Source organism: Mya arenaria, chromosome 17 (genome assembly GCF_026914265.1).
Source record: "Mya arenaria isolate MELC-2E11 chromosome 17, ASM2691426v1".
In the NCBI taxonomy this organism is placed as follows: domain Eukaryota; kingdom Metazoa; phylum Mollusca; class Bivalvia; order Myida; family Myidae; genus Mya; species Mya arenaria.
In genome coordinates, this window is record NC_069138.1 from 45,087,104 (window position 1) to 45,105,513 (window position 18,410).

Genomic DNA, 18,410 nt, shown 5'->3' on the forward strand with positions numbered 1-18,410 from the left:
ATGGACAAGCAAAGCAGTCAAACTATAAAGGAACACCATGTTGAGGTGCACTGTATTGAGAATCAACCTGGCGACCTGAAGACAAGCAGTCAAATAATAAAGGAACACCATGTTGAGGAGCACTGTATTGAGAATCAACCTGGCGACCTGAAGACAAGCAGTCAAACAATAAAGGAACACCATGTTGAGGTGCACTATATTGAGAATCAACCTGGCGACCTGAAGACAAGCAGTCAAACAATAAAGGAACACCATGTTGAGGTGCACTGTATTGAGAATCAACCTGGCGACCTGAAGACAAGCAGTCAAACAATAAAGGAACAACATGTTGAGGTGCACTATATTGAGAATCAACCTGACGACCTGAAGACAAGCAGTCAAACAATAAAGGAACACCATGTTGTGGTGCACTATATTGAGAATCAACCTGGCGACCTGAAGACAAGCAGTCAAACAATAAAGGAACACAATGTTGAGGTGCACTATATTGAGAATCAACCTGGCGACCTGAAGACAAGGAGTCAAACAATAAAGGAACACCATGTTGAGGTGCACTGTATTGAGAATCAACCTGGCGACCTGAAGACAAGCAGTCAAACAATAAAGGAACACCATGTTGAGGTGCACTATATTGAGAATCAACCTGGCGACCTGAAGACAAGCAGTCAAACAATAAAGGCGCGCCATGTTGAGGTGCACTGTATTGAGAATCAACCTGGCGACCTGAGGACAAGCAGTCAAACAATAAAGGAACACCATGTTGAGGTGCACTATATTGAGAATCAACCTGGCGACCTGAAGACAAGCAGTCAAACAATAAAGGAACACCATGTTGAGGTGCACTGTATTGAGAATCAACCTGGCGACCTGAGGACAAGCAGTCAAACAATAAAGGAACACCATGTTGAGGTGCACTATATTGAGAATCAACCGGACGACCTGAAGACAAGGAGTCAAACAATAAAGGCGCGCCATGTTGAGGTGCACTGTGTTGAGAATCAACCTGGCGACCTGAGGACAAGCAGTCAAACAATAAAGGAACACCATGTTGAGGTGCACTATATTGAGAATCAACCTGGCGACCTGAAGACAAGCAGTCAAACAATAAAGGAACACCATGTTGAGGTGCACTGTATTGAGAATCAACCTGGCGACCTGAAGACAAGCAGTCAAACAATAAAGGAACACCATGTTGAGGTGCACTATATTGAGAATCAACCTGACGACCTGAAGACAAGCAGTCAAACAATAAAGGCGCGCCATGTTGAGGTGCACTGTATTGAGAATCAACCTGGCGACCTGAGGAAAAGCAGTCAAACAATAAAGGAACACCATGTTGAGGTGCACTATATTGAGAATCAACCGGACGACCTGAAAACAAGCAGTCAAACAATAAAGGAGCACCATGTTGAGGTGCACTATATTGAGAATCAACCTGACGACCTGAAGACAAGCAATCAAACAATAAAGGAACACCATGTTGAGGTGCACTATATTGAGAATCAACCTGACGACCTGAAGACAAGCAGTCAAACAATAAAGGAGCACCATGTTGAGGTGCACTATATTGAGAATCAACCTGGCGACCTGAAGACAAGGAGTCAAACAATAAAGGAACACCATGTTGAGGTGCACTATATTGAGAATCAACCTGGCGACCTGAAGACAAGGAGTCAAACAATAATGGAACACCATGTTGAGGTGCACTATATTGAGAATCAACCTGGCGACCTGAAGACAAGCAGTCAAACAATAAAGGAACACCATGTTGAGGTGCACTATATTGAGAATCAACCTGACGACCTGAGGACAAACAGTCAAACAATAAAGGCGCGACATGTTGAGGTGCACTGTATTGAGAATCAACCTGGCGACCTGAGGAAAAGCAGTCAAACAATAAAGGAACACCATGTTGAGGTGCACTATATTGAGAATCAACCTGGCGACCTGAAAACAAGCTGTCAAACAATAAACGAACACCATGTTGAGGTGCACTATATTGAGAATCAACCTGACGACCTGAAGACAAGCAGTCAAACAATAAAGGAGCACCATGTTGAGGTGCACTATATGGAGAATCAACCTGACGACCTGAAGACAAGCAATCAAACAATAAAGGAACACCATGTTGAGGTGCACTATATTGAGAATCAACCTGACGACCTGAAGACAAGGAGTCAAACAATAAAGGAACACCATGTTGAGGTGCACTATATTGAGAATCAACCTGGCGACCTGAAGACAAGGAGTCAAACAATAAAGGAACACCATGTTGAGGTGCACTATATTGAGAATCAACCTGGCGACCTGAAGACAAGCAGTCAAACAATAAAGGAACACCATGTTAAGATGCACTGTATTGAGAATCAACCTGGCGACCTGAAGACAAGCAGTCAAACAATAAAGGAACACCATGTTGAGGAGCACTGTATTGAGAATCAACCTGGCGACCTGAGGACAAGCAGTCAAACAATAAAGGAACACCATGTTAAGGTGCAATATATTGAGAATCAACCTGACGACCTGAAGACAAGGAGTCAAACAATAAAGGAACACCATGTTGAGGTGCACTATATTGAGAATCAACCTGGCGACCTGAAGACAAGCAGTCAAACAATAAAGGAACACCATGTTGAGGAGCACTGTATTGAGAATCAACCTGGCGACCTGAAGACATGAAAAAACAATCAAGGAACACCATGTTGAGGTGCACTATATTGAGAATCAACCTGGCGACCTGAAGACAAGCAGTCAAACAATAAAGGAACACAATGTTGAGGTGCAATATATTGAGAATCAACCTGGCGACCTGAAGACAAGGAGTCAAACAATAAAGTAACACCATGTTGAGGTGCACTATATTGAGAATCAACCTGGCGACCTGAAGACAAGCAGTCAAACAATAAAGGAACACCATGTTGAGGTGCACTGTATTGAGAATCAACCTGGCGACCTGAGGACAAGCAGTCAAACAATAAAGGAACACCATGTTGAGGTGCACTATATTGAGAATCAACCTGACGACCTGAAGACAAGCAGTCAAACAATAAAGGCGCGCCATGTTGAGGTGCACTGTATTGAGAATCAACCTGGCGACCTGAGGAAAAGCAGTCAAACAATAAAGGAACACCATGTTGAGGTGCACTATATTGAGAATCAACCGGACGACCTGAAAACAAGCAGTCAAACAATAAAGGAGCACCATGTTGAGGTGCACTATATTGAGAATCAACCTGACGACCTGAAGACAAGCAATCAAACAATAAAGGAACACCATGTTGAGGTGCACTATATTGAGAATCAACCTGACGACCTGAAGACAAGCAGTCAAACAATAAAGGAGCACCATGTTTAGGTGCACTATATTGAGAATCAACCTGGCGACCTGAAGACAAAGAGTCAAACAATAAAGGAACACCATGTTGAGGTGCACTATATTGAGAATCAACCTGGCGACCTGGAGACTAGGAGTCAAACAATAATGGAACACCATGTTAAGGTGCACTATATTGAGAATCAACCTGGCGACCTGAAGACAAGCAGTCAAACAATAAAGGAACACCATGTTGAGGTGCACTATATTGAGAATCAACCTGACGACCTGAGGACAAACAGTCAATTAATAAAAGCGCGACATGTTGAGGTGCACTATATTGAGAATCAACCTGGCGACCTGAGGAAAAGCAGTCAAACAATAAAGGAACACCATGTTGAGGTGCACTGTATTGAGAATCAACCTGGCGACCTGAAAACAAGCTGTCAAACAATAAACGAACACCATGTTGAGTTGCACTATATTGAGAATCAACCTGACGACCTGAAGACAAGCAGTCAAACAATAAAGGAGCACCATGTTGAGGTGCACTATATGGAGAATCAACCTAACGACCTGAAGACAAGCAATCAAACAATAAAGGAACACCATGTTGAGGTGCACTATATTGAGAATCAACCTGACGACCTGAAGACAAGCAGTCAAACAATAAAGGAACACCATGTTGAGGTGCACTATATTGAGAATCAACCTGGCGACCTGAAGACAAGGAGTCAAACAATAAAGGAACACCATGTTGAGGTGCACTATATTGAGAATCAACCTGGCGACCTGAAGAAAAGCAGTCAAACAATAAAGGAACACCATGTTAAGATGCACTGTATTGAGAATCAACCTGGCGACCTGAAGACAAGCAGTCAAACATTAAAGGAACACCATGTTGAGGAGCACTGTATTGAGAATCAACCTGGCGACCTGAGGACAAGCAGTCAAACAATAAAGGAACACCATGTTGAGGTGCAATATATTGAGAATCAACCTGACGACCTGAAGACAAGGAGTCAAACAATAAAGGAACACCATGTTGAGGTGCACTATATTGAGAATCAACCTGGCGACCTGAAGACAAGCAGTCAAACAATAAAGGAACACCATGTTGAGGTGCACTGTATTGAGAATCAACCTGGCGACCTGAAGACATGAAAAAACAATCAAGGAACACCATGTTGAGGTGCACTATATTGAGAATTAACCTGGCGACCTGAAGACAAGCAGTCAAACAATAAAGGAACACAATGTTGAGGTGCAATATATTGAGAATCAACCTGGCGACCTGAAGACAAGGAGTCAAACAATAAAGTAACACCATGTTGAGGTGCACTATATTGAGAATCAACCTGGCGACCTGAAGACAAGCAGTCAAACAATAAAGGAACACCATGTTGAGGTGCACTGTATTGAGAATCAACCTGGCGACCTGAAGACAAGCAGTCAAACAATAAAGGAACACCATGTTAAGGTGCACTATATTGAGAATCAACCTGGCGACCTGAAGACAAGGAGTCAAACAATAAAGGAACACCATGTTGAGGTGCACTATATTGAGAATCAACCTGGCGACCTGAAGACAAGCAGTCAAACAATAAAGGAACACCATGTTGAGGAGCACTATATTGAGAATCAACCTGGCGACCTGAAGACAAGGAAAAACAATAAAGGAACACCATGTTGAGGTGCACTATATTGAGAATCAACCTGGCGACCTGGAGACAAGGAAAAACAAAAAAGGAACACCATGTTAAGATGCATTGTATTGAGAATCAACCTGGCGACCTGAGGACAAGCAGTCAAACAATAAAGGAACACCATGTTGAGGTGCACTATATTGAGAATCAACCTGGCGACCTGAAGACAAGGAGTCAAACAATAAATGAACACCATGTTGAGGTGCACTATATTGAAAATCAACCTGGCGACCTGAGGACAAGCAGTCAAACAATAAAGGAACACCATGTTGAGGTGCACTATATTGAGAATCAACCTGGCGACCTGAGGACAAGGAGTCAAACAATAAAGGAACACCATGTTGAGGTGCACTGTATTGAGAATCAACCTGGCGACCTGAGGACAAGCAGTCAAACAATAAAGGAACACCATGTTGAGGTGCACTATATTGAGAATCAACCTGACGACCTGAAGACAAGCAGTCAAACAATAAAGGCGCGCCATGTTGAGGTGCACTGTATTGAGAATCAACCTGGCGACCTGAGGAAAAGCAGTCAAACAATAAAGGAACACCATGTTGAGGTGCACTATATTGAGAATCAACCTGGCGACCTGAAAACAAGCAGTCAAACAATAAAGGAGCACCATGTTGAGGTGCACTATATTGAGAATCAACCTGACGACCTGAAGACAAGCAATCAAACAATAAAGGAACACCATGTTGAGGTGCACTATATTGAGAATCAACCTGACGACCTGAAGACAAGCAGTCAAACAATAAAGGAGCACCATGTTTAGGTGCACTATATTGAGAATCAACCTGGCGACCTGAAGACAAAGAGTCAAACAATAAAGGAACACCATGTTGAGGTGCACTATATTGAGAATCAACCTGGCGACCTGAAGACAAGGAGTCAAACAATAATGGAACACCATGTTGAGGTGCACTATATTGAGAATCAACCTGGCGACCTGAAGACAAGCAGTCAAACAATAAAGGAACACCATGTTGAGGTGCACTATATTGAGAATCAACCTGGCGACCTGAAGACAAACAGTCAAACAATAAAAGCGCGACATGTTGAGGTGCACTGTATTGAGAATCAACCTGGCGACCTGAGGAAAAGCAGTCAAACAATAAAGGAACACCATGTTGAGGTGCACTATATTGAGAATCAACCTGGCGACCTGAAAACAAGCTGTCAAACAATAAACGAACACCATGTTGAGGTGCACTATATTGAGAATCAACCTGACGACCTGAAGACAAGCAGTCAAACAATAAAGGAGCACCATGTTGAGGTGCACTATATGGAGAATCAACCTGACGACCTGAAGACAAGCAATCAAACAATAAAGGAACACCATGTTGAGGTGCACTATATTGAGAATCAACCTGACGACCTGAAGACAAGGAGTCAAACAATAAAGGAACACCATGTTGAGGTGCACTATATTGAGAATCAACCTGACGACCTGAAGACAAGGAGTCAAACAATAAAGGAACACCATGTTGAGGTGCACTATATGGAGAATCAACCTGACGACCTGAAGACAAGCAATCAAACAATAAAGGAACACCATGTTGAGGAGCACTGTATTGAGAATCAACCTGGCGACCTGAAGACATGAAAAAACAATCAAGGAACACCATGTTGAGGTGCACTATATTGAAAATTAACCTGGCGACCTGAAGACAAGCAGTCAAACAATAAAGGAACACAATGTTGAGGTGCAATATATTGAGAATCAACCTGGCGACCTGAAGACAAGGAGTCAAACAATAAAGGAACACCATGTTGAGGTGCACTATATTGAGAATCAACCTGGCGACCTGAAGACAAGCAGTCAAACAATAAAGGAACACCATGTTAAGGTGCACTATATTGAGAATCAACCTGGCGACCTGAAGACAAGCAGTCAAACAATAAAGGAACACCATGTTAAGGTGCACTATATTGAGAATCAACCTGGCGACCTGAAGACAAGCAGTCAAACAATAAAGGAACACCATGTTGAGGTGCACTATATTGAGAATCAACCTGGCGACCTGAAGACAAGCAGTCAAACAATAAAGGAACACCATGTTGAGGAGCACTATATTGAGAATCAACCTGGCGACCTGAAGACAAGGAAAAACAATAAAGGAACACCATGTTGAGGTGCACTATATTGAGAATCAACCTGGCGACCTGGAGACAAGGAAAAACAAAAAAGGAACACCATGTTAAGATGCATTGTATTGAGAATCAACCTGGCGACCTGAGGACAAGCAGTCAAACAATAAAGGAACACCATGTTGAGGTGCACTATATTGAGAATCAACCTGGCGACCTGAAGACAAGGAGTCAAACAATAAAGGAACACCATGTTGAGGTGCACTATATTGAGAATCAACCTGGCGACCTGAGGACAAGCAGTCAAACAATAAAGGAACACCATGTTGAGGTGCACTATATTGAGGATCAACCTGGCGACCTGAGGACAAGGAGTCAAACAATAAAGGAACACCATGTTGAGGTGCACTATATTGAGAATCAACCTGGCGACCTGAAGACAAGGAGTCAAACAATAAAGGAACACCATGTTGAGGTGCACTATATTGAGAATCAACCTTGCGACCTGAAGACAAGCAGTCAAACAATAAAGGAACACCTTGTTGAGGTGCACTATATTGAGAATCAACCTGGCGACCTGAGGACAAGCAGTCAAACAATAAAGGAACACCATGTTGAGGTGCACTATATTGAGAATCAACCTGGCGAACTGAGGACAAGGAGTCAAACAATAAAGGCGCGCCATGTTAAGGTGCACTATATTGAGAATCAACCTGGCGACCTGAAGACAAGCAGTCAAACAATAAAGGAACACCATGTTGAGGTCCACTATATTGCGAATCAACCTGGCGACCTGAAGACAAGGAGTCAAACAATAAAGGAACACCATGTTGAGGTGCACTATATTGAGAATCAACCTGGCGACCTGAAGACAAGGAGTCAAACAATAAAGGAACACCATGTTGAGGTGCACTATATTGAGAATCAACCTGGCGACCTGAGGACAAGGAGTCAAACAATAAAGGAGCACCATGTTGAGGTGCACTATATTGAGAATCAACCTGGCGACCTGAAGACAAGCAGTCAAACAATAAAGGAACACCATGTTGAGGTCCACTATATTGCGAATCAACCTGGCGACCTGAAGACAAGGAGTCAAACAATAAAGGAACACCATGTTGAGGTGCACTATATTGAGAATCAACCTGGCGACCTGAAGACAAGGAGTCAAACAATAAAGGAACACCATGTTGAGGTGCACTATATTGAGAATCAACCTGGCGACCTGAGGACAAGGAGTCAAACAATAAAGGAGCACCATGTTGAGGTGCACTATATTGAGAATCAACCTGGCGACATGAAGACAAGGAGTCAAACAATAAAGGAACACAATGTTGAGGCGCACTATATTGAGAATCAACCTGGCGACCTGAAGACAAGCAGTCAAACAATAAAGGAACACCATGTTGAGGAGCACTATATTGAGAATCAACCTGCCGACCTGAAGACAAGGAGTCAAACAATAAAGGAACAGCATGTTGATGTGCACTGTATTGAGAATCAACCTGGCGATCTGAAGACAAGAAAGAACCTGTGAGTACATTTTAAGATTAAGATTAAAACTATTTGTTCGCACGGTCTCATAATGATTGTATCATCGTTCAAACCATGGGATCAGACAAAATAAATAAAGAAAGAAAAACTAGGAGTAAATCAATATGCTGTCGAGTATTCTTGGAGCTGTTCTAGCTTAACCAACATTTTGATTGAGGATTTTTTTTTCATACAAAAGTTAACTTAATATTACTGGCTGTATATTCTTATCTATGGATTACCTTGTAATGAAAATGTTGATAATCGTCTTATTTAAGGTTTAAGAGGTAATTTCCTCTTTTTGAGCGTTGATAAAGTTTTGGAATAGTTAGTTCAACAACGAATTCAACTTCAGCAAGATGTGCATATACACATACAATAAAAAGAGTGCATAATGGTGAAAGACATATTTCTTTTAATCGTTAGTGTTGTTGCTGTTGCTGGTAAGGATATATAATTATGTGTGATAGGACAATAAAAAGGACACAGGATTAGCTAGAATGCATACAAATATATATTTTTAAGTTTGCATTTACTTATTATTCAACAAACAACGTATAAAAATCGTTTTCTGAAAAAAATAGAAACTTTGTTCCATAAATGTATGGTTCAAGATCATGTGAGATTATGTTGCTATTTGGACCGCTTGCTATCATTAATTCGGCGTATTTTTTTTATGTTGTGCGTTCATGCAGTATGAATGTTCGGCCGCGATTTTGCAAATCCACATAGCACGCCAGTAATTTTGGAGAAAAAAATCAAAATCGCGGCCGAGCTTTCATTGCGCATGAATGCACAAAAATAAGAATCAATCCTTTTACTTACATTTTTCGCTTTTATACCTTTTTGTTATAATTTTTTTTTTTGGTAACATTATGATCACGTTAATTGAAACACAATATTAATTTGCGTTTTTCATATGCATGAGTCTCAGGCTTTTCTTTCGACACTCCATCCACAGGTTTCAAAAGGTCGACCGGTTCAAGCAAAATGAACCATAATTTTATCGTATACAAAAATTGTGTGCGAATGTAAATATTTGAGTATAATGACAAAAAAGCAGGATTCAACATCATGGAATACCATCGATGTTTTCATCATTTTTAAACCGTATGCCCTTATGATATAAAATAATAAGGACAATATAATAAGGACATTTAGCATGCACACAGAAGATGAGTTTTGTCAATATTTTACACCAGCTATTTGTATATCTGTAAGAAAATAGAACACTCAGAGGAAAAACAAAATATACTAGTAAGATTTTGAATCAAGCTATGCTGTTATACAAGTATTTGAAATGACCGATTTAAATATTGGGGTGAGTTTAAAATTTGTTTAGATTAATGCTGTTTACCGTTTTGGGGAACTCTTAAGGTGGCGATGTAAAATGTAGCTCGTTATAATGACTAACTTTCTAGATATAAATAACGAGTTAGGATCTCAGTATTACGATTCAAGGGCCCATTTCATAAGTCGTAAACTGAACATTTCATAGATTGATACTTAAGTTTGCTACACCTCGGCGGGTAATCATTGGAGCCATAACATTTTGTTATGTGTTGAAAATGCCTCAACGCGTCTTCCGTTATAGTGCCAATGAGCGGACTATGGATGTAAACAGCGAGTATGGTTTCTTGTTATTCTTTTTTAGATGTTTATACGAGTAAATTTAAAAAAAAATGGAGAATGTAGTTCCACATAGGAATGGCCATGAGTTGTTCTAAATGTAAAAGTTCTGAATAAAATTTAATATCTGATCGTCTTGAACTTGCATAACTTGCTAGACGTTAGTGTTGACAACGTAAAAATCTAGATTTTCGTGAGAATTGTTCTCGTACCTTAGGTTTAAGCATTTTCTTTACTTGTGTGTGGCTTTTGTATTGACAAAAGGTTGCCGCGTTACAAATTTTAGAACTTTATTTGTTATACTTGCTGCACTATGCTCGATTTTCGAACGTTGTGGTGCCAATGAATAGGTTGTGGTGCCCATGAATAGTAATTTAGTAAGAAACGAATTGTGAAAAAACTGTAGCAATTTCATAACATGAAATTAACAATTAACTGAATTAATGTCATTTAATGTCAAAAAAGATTCCTTCGTTTGCATTGGATGATTTCACTTTTGTTGGTAGATAATTCAGCATGTATTATCGGCGAAAGAAACCGTGCTCGTTTAGTAACTATCTTTTTCCAGTGCTGCAAGGGAGGAATCTTTTTTTCTGAGATGACAAGGGAGTGCTTGTTTATTTAGGTGAATGACTGTAAACTTTTTTTTGCAAATTTTGAGCTACGGAGTGATTTGTATCTCGACATGAATAGCCTCACCTCCTTTTCCCTTTAAAGACACCCATCTGAAAATATGTAAACACAATCGTTATATATTTGCCTTATAATACATGGAAATACAGAATTAGAATAACGACGACCATTTGCTATCAAGTATAAATTTATTAGACACCAAATGAACCTTAAAGTCCGCAAAGCTGTGTGGTAGTAGTTCATACTTTAAAAAGATCGAAAATGACATTAATTCAATTAATTGTTAATTTTCATGTAATAAAATTGCTACAGTTTTTTCACAATTCGTTTCTTACTAAATTACTATTCATGAGCACCACAACCTATTCATTGGCACCACAACGTTCGAAAATCGAGCATAGTGCAACAAGCATAACAAATAAAGTTCTAAAATTTGTAACGCGGCAACCTTTTGTCAATACAAAAGCCACACACAAGTAAAGAAAATGCTTTAACCTAAGGTACGAGAACAATTCACACGAAAATCCAGATTTTTACGTTGTCAACACTAACGTCTAGCAAATTATGCAAGTTCTAGACGATCAGATATTAAATTTTATTCAGAACTTTTACATTTAGAACAACTCATGGCCATTCCTATGTGGAACTACATTATCCAAGTTTTTAAATTTACTCGTATAAACCTCTAAAAATGAAAAATAAGAAACCATACTCACTGTTTACATCCATATTCCACTCATTGGCACTATAATGGAAGACGCGTTGGAGCATTTTCAACACATAACAAAATGTTATGGTTCCAATGATTACCCGCCGTGTACACACTGACGTGGATTGAGCTTGAGTCAGTGTTGAAAACACATTTGGGACGTTTCTAGAGAATAAGATTATTATAGGCAAGACTAAGATCCTTGAAGGGAACGGGTTCCAGGATGAGTATGATCAATTACTAAATGCATACCTAATTTAGAATACTTTTTAAAGTATATTGAAGTACATATATGCTGTAATACACGAGGAATACACTTACTCTACACACACGGGATCGTCAATGCATCACGCACCTGCACACTTATAGAAATAATATTCAAAAGTTGGCCGTGAGTATTGAATTAAATCAAGATTTGAATCATCTGATAAATACGTGATTTTGTGTTGCAGACGGTTGCATGCCATTCACATTTGGTAACTGGCACAGATGGGGACCGTGTTCGGCGCCCTGTGGCGGTGGTACTAGAGACAGATACAAAGAATCATGTGTTCGAGCTGACGAAAAATGGGACCATGGCTCTTGCAATGAGTTTTGCTACCATGGGGGCGTATATACGTCCTTTGGCTGTTTTTGCTCAAGTTCGCGCACGGGCAGATGCTGTGAAGGTATGTATTTTTACGTAGCAAGCCTTGTACCGCATTTTTGTAATACTAGTATGTATCTTTTTATACATTATCACTTTTAATTTAAATCAAGAATAATTGACACTTAAAAGAACATATTTACTATACACATGATAATTCTAATAGTAAGATTTGATGACCACACATTAAAATGCATAGACCTCCAATTCTGCTACTACTGAGCCAGAAACATATTGCCTTATGAATGGGTTTGTTTCCTCCTAGATAGTGTTAATATTTTCAAAAAGATGGCACTGATTACATATGCCAATACACTTGCATTGATATTATACTCCTGTAAACATTACACGCGCAATAATAAAACACTCGCAGTAACATTAAACTCGCTTGACGATTACACTCGCATTGGCATTATACTTCCATTAATATTATACTCGCATTATAATTACACTCGCATCTGTAATATACTCGCATTAAGTTTTCACTCACATTGGTATTATTCTTGCATTAACATTTCACTCACATTGGTATTATACTCGCATTAACATTTCACTCACATTGGTATTATACTCGCATTAACATTACACTCACATAGACTTATACTCGTATTAACATTACACTTACAATGATATTATACTCGCATTAACATTTCACTCACATTGGCATTACACTAACATTGGCATAAGACATGTTTTTACATAATTAAATTGGCATGAAATATTCATTTCTTATACACTCCTCTCGGCATAAGACTCGCTAGGGCAATATACTCTCAATGTCATTACACTTGAATAGTCATTGTACTTGAAATTTAATAGGCATTACACTCGTATGTGGGAACACTTGCATTGAAATGATATATATGCATAACAATTGCATTGCTTTTTCACTTACACTCGCATTGGCATAAGACGCGCAAATGCATACTATTCAAAATGCATAGAACAGTCGCATTGACAGAATATTTGCATTAACATAACACTCATGTTGACATTACACTCGCATTAACATACCACTCATGTTGGCTTTACACTCTCATTTACATTAAAATCACATATGCATTATACTCGCATTGTCATTATACTCGCATTCACACTAGAATCACATTCGCATAACAGTCGCATTGACATTATACTAGTATAAACATTAGAATCACATTGACATTATACTCGTATTGACATTATACTCGCATTAACATTATAATCACATTGGCATTTTTATACTCTCATTGACATTATACTCGCATTTGCACTAGAATTACATTGGCATTACACTCGCATTGGCATTATACTAGCATTAACGTTAGAATCACATTGGCATTATACTCGCATTAATATATCACTCACATTGACATTATTCTCGCATTAACATAACAATCACATAAACATTACAATCACATTAATATTACAATCACATTAACATTACAATCACATTAGCATTATACTCGCAGTGACATTACAATCACTTTGGCATTACACTCGCATTAACATTATACTCGCATTTACATCACAATCACATAAATCTAGGACCGTTCTACTTATAGCTGAAGGAGCACTGACGATCGCACAGGTCGGATTAGAGGCAGCCAAATCCGTTATGGAAGCCGCAAAATTGGCTCTTGAAGCTGTGAAAGCGGTCGTAAGCCTTGGAATTAATGCGCTTAATTTTATCATCACATATGGAATAGGTTCATTGATAGATGTTCGGAATTGTGGTTTTGAAATAGATATCGTCACAGGTTCTGCGCCTGTTTTTGATGTCCACTGTGAAGTGAATGCCTTCAGATCTGGTTTTAAGCAAGTGCAGATACGGATAAATTTCAACAATTTTGTTCAAAGTATTTGGAATAGTGCAAAAGCAACAATTGAAGCCTTTTTGGAACCTATCGGAAAAATTTTGGGAAGGAAACGCAGAGAGATAGAACATCAGGCAATATTTGGTCTTCACAGAATTATACGATCTGCAAAAGAGTTTGATCTCAATGATACTGAATTTGAAGCATTTGCTAACAAATCTATAAATACTATATTCAGAACATCGGGATTCCAAAACACAACGAGCGATAGCGATTACGATGTACGAAAAGAAATTTATGCAGAAAAGTGTGATAAATTTACTAATGCCCTTACATTTTTCCAGGAAGCTATTGATATTTTGTTCGGAATGGTTAATGAAACAGCTTCAACACTGACAAATGCTACGACCCTGGAATCAACACTTTCTGGCTTTAACTTAGACGATATTTCTTCTAACATTTCAGTCGAAAGCATGGGGATAGACCCCGATATTGCACTGAATGAGTTCAATATAAGTCTTGCAGATCTCCAGGAATCAATAGAAAATTCTAAAGCAAATTTTTCCACTGATCCGTTACTATCGAATATTGATACTTTAACGAACGAAGCAGGGTCTTTATTGCGCAATCAGACGGAAAGCACCAATAACATATTGATTGTTAATCAATGGATCAACGCAATGAATAATTTATCCGTACAATATTATGATGCAGACGTGTGTATCTCGTTTATGGATTGTTCTCACTATGCTATCACAATTATGTATGAACTTTACATGGCCGAAAATATAACAAATCAAGAAGATAGTCTAGCAAGCTTATCACATTTTGAAGATATGCTTTTATATTTAACTGGAAATGGATCACACACTATAAATGACGTTCACATATTGACGTCTGATATTCTTGATGAGTTAAAGATGATAAAAACTTTGAACATGTTCTGTTCTGAAGCTCCGGATATAATCGGTTTAAATCCAGACATATCGGTTGTTCAAGGAGAAAAGGTCAGTTTGATCTGCAACGCTTCTGGTGAGCCGTCACCCACATTTTCTTGGTACAAAGATGATGAAATCATAGACGGTGAATCTGAGATAGTCCTAGAAATTGCAAACAGTTCCATCTACCACGCTGGATTATACCATTGCGTAGCGGGGAACATTATCGCTAGACTAACATTCCCGCCCTCAAGCGTGAGAGTTTCAGGTACTATATGTTACCTTAGTTTATATCTGAAATATAATATTAATCATTCTCGAGTACGTCTACTTGGCTGAACCAATGATGTGCCCTTTTTGAGATGCTAAGAGAAAGTTCCCGTGGTGGGAATCAAACAAATGTGTTCTGTGTTGAGTGGCTGTCAACTAACCTCGACCATTTTACCGTAGCAAGTTATTTATCAATAATGTTTTCTTACGCGAATCTGTTTGTCGTGTTGCAGAAGAGGAATCAAAACCGATTCATGATGTAGTCACCACTCCAAGAATTGCAGTTGCATCGGCTATAAATGACGACAACGATGGTTTGAAAAAGGAACACGGTATGCACTAGTTATATATTAAAAGATAGAAAAATGAGTTTTAAAAAGAATATATAAGATATGAATGCGAATACAATAACAACATAAAACAATATACAAGTACCTGTTTGAACAAAAATAATTGATACATGTCCTACAGTGCTGGTAATGGTCATCAATAACAAGTGTAATATTATTATTGTTTGTAGCTGATGACAAGGAGTCCTTTCCGCTTGTGGCTGTTATGGTCCCCACGGTCGTGGTACTAGTTGTTGCCGCCGGAGTGGCTGCGTACAGTTGGCGGTTATACAAAAGGTAATGCATTTGTTTGATTAATTTATATAATACATTTTAATATTATACTATTAAAAGATTACTGCCTTACTTTAATCAGTTGGGTCAGACAGACTAAACCCTTACCTTTTGTGCTTCGATATGCCCAGGTAATCTTTTGTATCCTGTTTAATCGGTGTGGTACCATTACCTAACATGTTAAGCAACTCATAAATGAGTAATGTGTCTATATTTCAGGAGACTGTCGAGGAAAGCTAATGCTACAGCAGCAGCGTCAGTATGAATATGGTGCGGCCAGACGTTAGTAAACCAGTATTTAGACTGGATAAGGTTGGCAAGAATCCGGCGGATATCTAACTAAAGTCTTTCTTCTTTTTGTCAAAATGTTATATTTAGATTTTGTTTTTTTGTTTGATAATTTTGGGAGTGGTGTGGCATAAAAGATCATAGGATTACATTTTGACTTTCGTATAGGTTGCTTTCTCGATTCAGACTTATTTGTATTTTGTTTATCATTCACATACAATAATACATTGCATTTTGTTTTGGTTATTATGATGTAAAATTTAAGCAACGTATCATTCTTCTATGATATTTCTCCTAACATAAACATTGGTTGGAAATTTTTTGACGTATCATTAATACAAATTAAAAAAAAAAAACTATTTGGACAAGGACAGTAGTCTAAAATTCAAATATTTACCCTGTTTGGTACACGGTACGGGTTCCATCAAAAATAAACAAGAGAACCAAACGTACAAACACCACAAACAGACCACACGCGCATCACAGTAGCTTCATCAATAAAATTGAATGGTGAGATTCCCGCTTTGGGTGGTTTTTGTCTGCTAGCTTAACGTATATTTAAAAACAAGGATAATGTTTATGAATATTATAGCTTATTTTAGCCTAATATATGCATTCTATATTTCCCAATACAATAACAAATAGATGTGCGACTGAAACATATACAACATCTCCGCTGTTTGTCTGTCACGAGATTCACGAGTTACATATTTATTCACCTTACATTTTTATGGTGAGACATACCATAGTATGTGAACTAAATATCCTACGTTGTATTCTAGTTTCATAGTCAGTTTGTTTTTAAATCAATTTTTATTGTGTCTTTTTTCTTCTTTTTTGTGTACACATATGTATTTTCTGAAGGAAAAGTTTTAGTTTGATGTGCTTTTGTGAAAGATTTTACTTTATATGAAACATTGTGAAATTTATCTTGAAACATTGTGAAATTGTTCTTGAATCATATAAGTTTGAAACATTTAAAAAGGCGACAAAACAGAAAAGACAATATAAAATAGATAACTGGCCATCCGGTTTTTGAAACTACAACCTTCAATGCTTTATGGTGCTTTTACAGATTAAACATAAAAGCGGACACAAACGAAAATTCCATCAGTTTCAATCTTGTTTAATTATTGGTAAAATGGTATTTTCTCCGCGCATGTGTCATAATAAACAGGGACCAACACTTTCTTGTATGCTTGTCAGCTCCAACCATTTTTATTTTTTTTATTTTTTTTATTTTCTCGTTTTAAAGTTTCATAACACATTTAACGAAATGAGTCATCGTGATACGTAAGACGAAGTACTTTTCGGCAAACGTCTTGTTTGAACTGGTTTGTATACAAATGTAACGCAGTTTTCAAGGAAGCACCAAAACACACACCTATTCAACTACCTTAAATGTGTCAGAAGATGACCTTAACCGCTCCAATACTTCAAACGCTTAATCTTTTTCGACCATCACCATTCACCAGCACGTCAATTACCTTTTAAACGTAGCATCTTTATTCGTTTCAATATTTTTGTGCAGCCCACATTGCAATTCGAAATATTAACTTAAACCAAAATAGATTTAAATTTGAACTCTTAAACTTAGCTGCCATCTATTACGAAACAAATCGGTTGCAAATATGTTCCAGATTTACGCAAATGTCATTGCGGGAGCCAGTATGTTCTACTTGGTTATCTTTTAACACGAATATACGTCATAACTGAGCACTTATTCAAAGCGCACCTTATGGATTATACATTGTATCGGGCTTGATCTATAGGAAACCTGAAATAATGTGGGAACTCATTTATACTCGTATTTAAAAAAGGAAAACGTCGATTATACATTTTTACATTTAACTTAAATTCATACGCTGCAAGTTGACTACTGCCGGGGATATCAACAGCATCATTCAGCAGGTCTTAATCCGGTCATCAGATTGGGGTGATGGAACGATAAAACAATAATAATTGAATACCGAGCTTCGTTTCAACTACTCTCTAAATGTGTATTCCTCTAGAGGGAGCAATTGAGTAATCAAGCGTCCGTCTCACCGTCCGTTACATCATGTCTCAGCTATAGCTATAACTAGATTTATAAACTATTTAGATAATGCTTCATGCTTATTGAACATCAAAGAAACGTGTATCCTGCATAAACTGTGTGCACTCATATCAAAGGGCAGTGATCAGTTTTGTACAATGTATAATTATAAAGAGTATTTATATGACCCGACT

At 38.3% G+C, this 18,410-nt stretch overlaps 2 protein-coding genes across 2 annotated transcripts; both read left to right on the forward strand.

The window, feature by feature from the left end:
• Positions 1–3,355, forward strand: LOC128223532 (centromere-associated protein E-like). Its single transcript, XM_052932809.1, has 2 exons — positions 1–2,631; positions 2,852–3,355. Exons 1-2 carry the CDS (start codon positions 1–3, stop codon positions 3,353–3,355), a joined length of 3,135 nt encoding a protein of 1,044 aa, XP_052788769.1.
• A 5,527-nt stretch (positions 3,356–8,882) lies between these two features.
• Positions 8,883–17,355, forward strand: LOC128223533 (hemicentin-1-like). Its single transcript, XM_052932810.1, has 6 exons — positions 8,883–8,894; positions 9,149–9,215; positions 15,065–15,268; positions 15,504–15,602; positions 15,791–15,896; positions 16,113–17,355. Exons 1-6 carry the CDS (start codon positions 8,883–8,885, stop codon positions 16,156–16,158), a joined length of 534 nt encoding a protein of 177 aa, XP_052788770.1. The 3' UTR covers positions 16,159–17,355.
• Positions 17,356–18,410: the final 1,055 nt, after the last annotated feature.

What these genes read in the sequence shown, in the direction of transcription:
- LOC128223532 (XM_052932809.1), top strand. Translation starts at nt 1, where the DNA reads ATGGACAAGCAAAGCAGTCAAACTATAAAGGAACACCATGTTGAGGTG. An exon ending in AAACAATAAAGGAACACCAT is followed by an intron (nt 2,632 to 2,851) that starts GTTGAGGAGCAC and finishes CACCATGTTGAG; the next exon opens with GTGCACTATATTGAGAATCA.
- LOC128223533 (XM_052932810.1), top strand. An exon ending in ACAAACAACGTATAAAAATC is followed by an intron (nt 9,216 to 15,064) that starts GTTTTCTGAAAA and finishes TTGTTCAAGGAG; the next exon opens with AAAAGGTCAGTTTGATCTGC. An exon ending in AGTTGGCGGTTATACAAAAG is followed by an intron (nt 15,897 to 16,112) that starts GTAATGCATTTG and finishes TCTATATTTCAG; the next exon opens with GAGACTGTCGAGGAAAGCTA.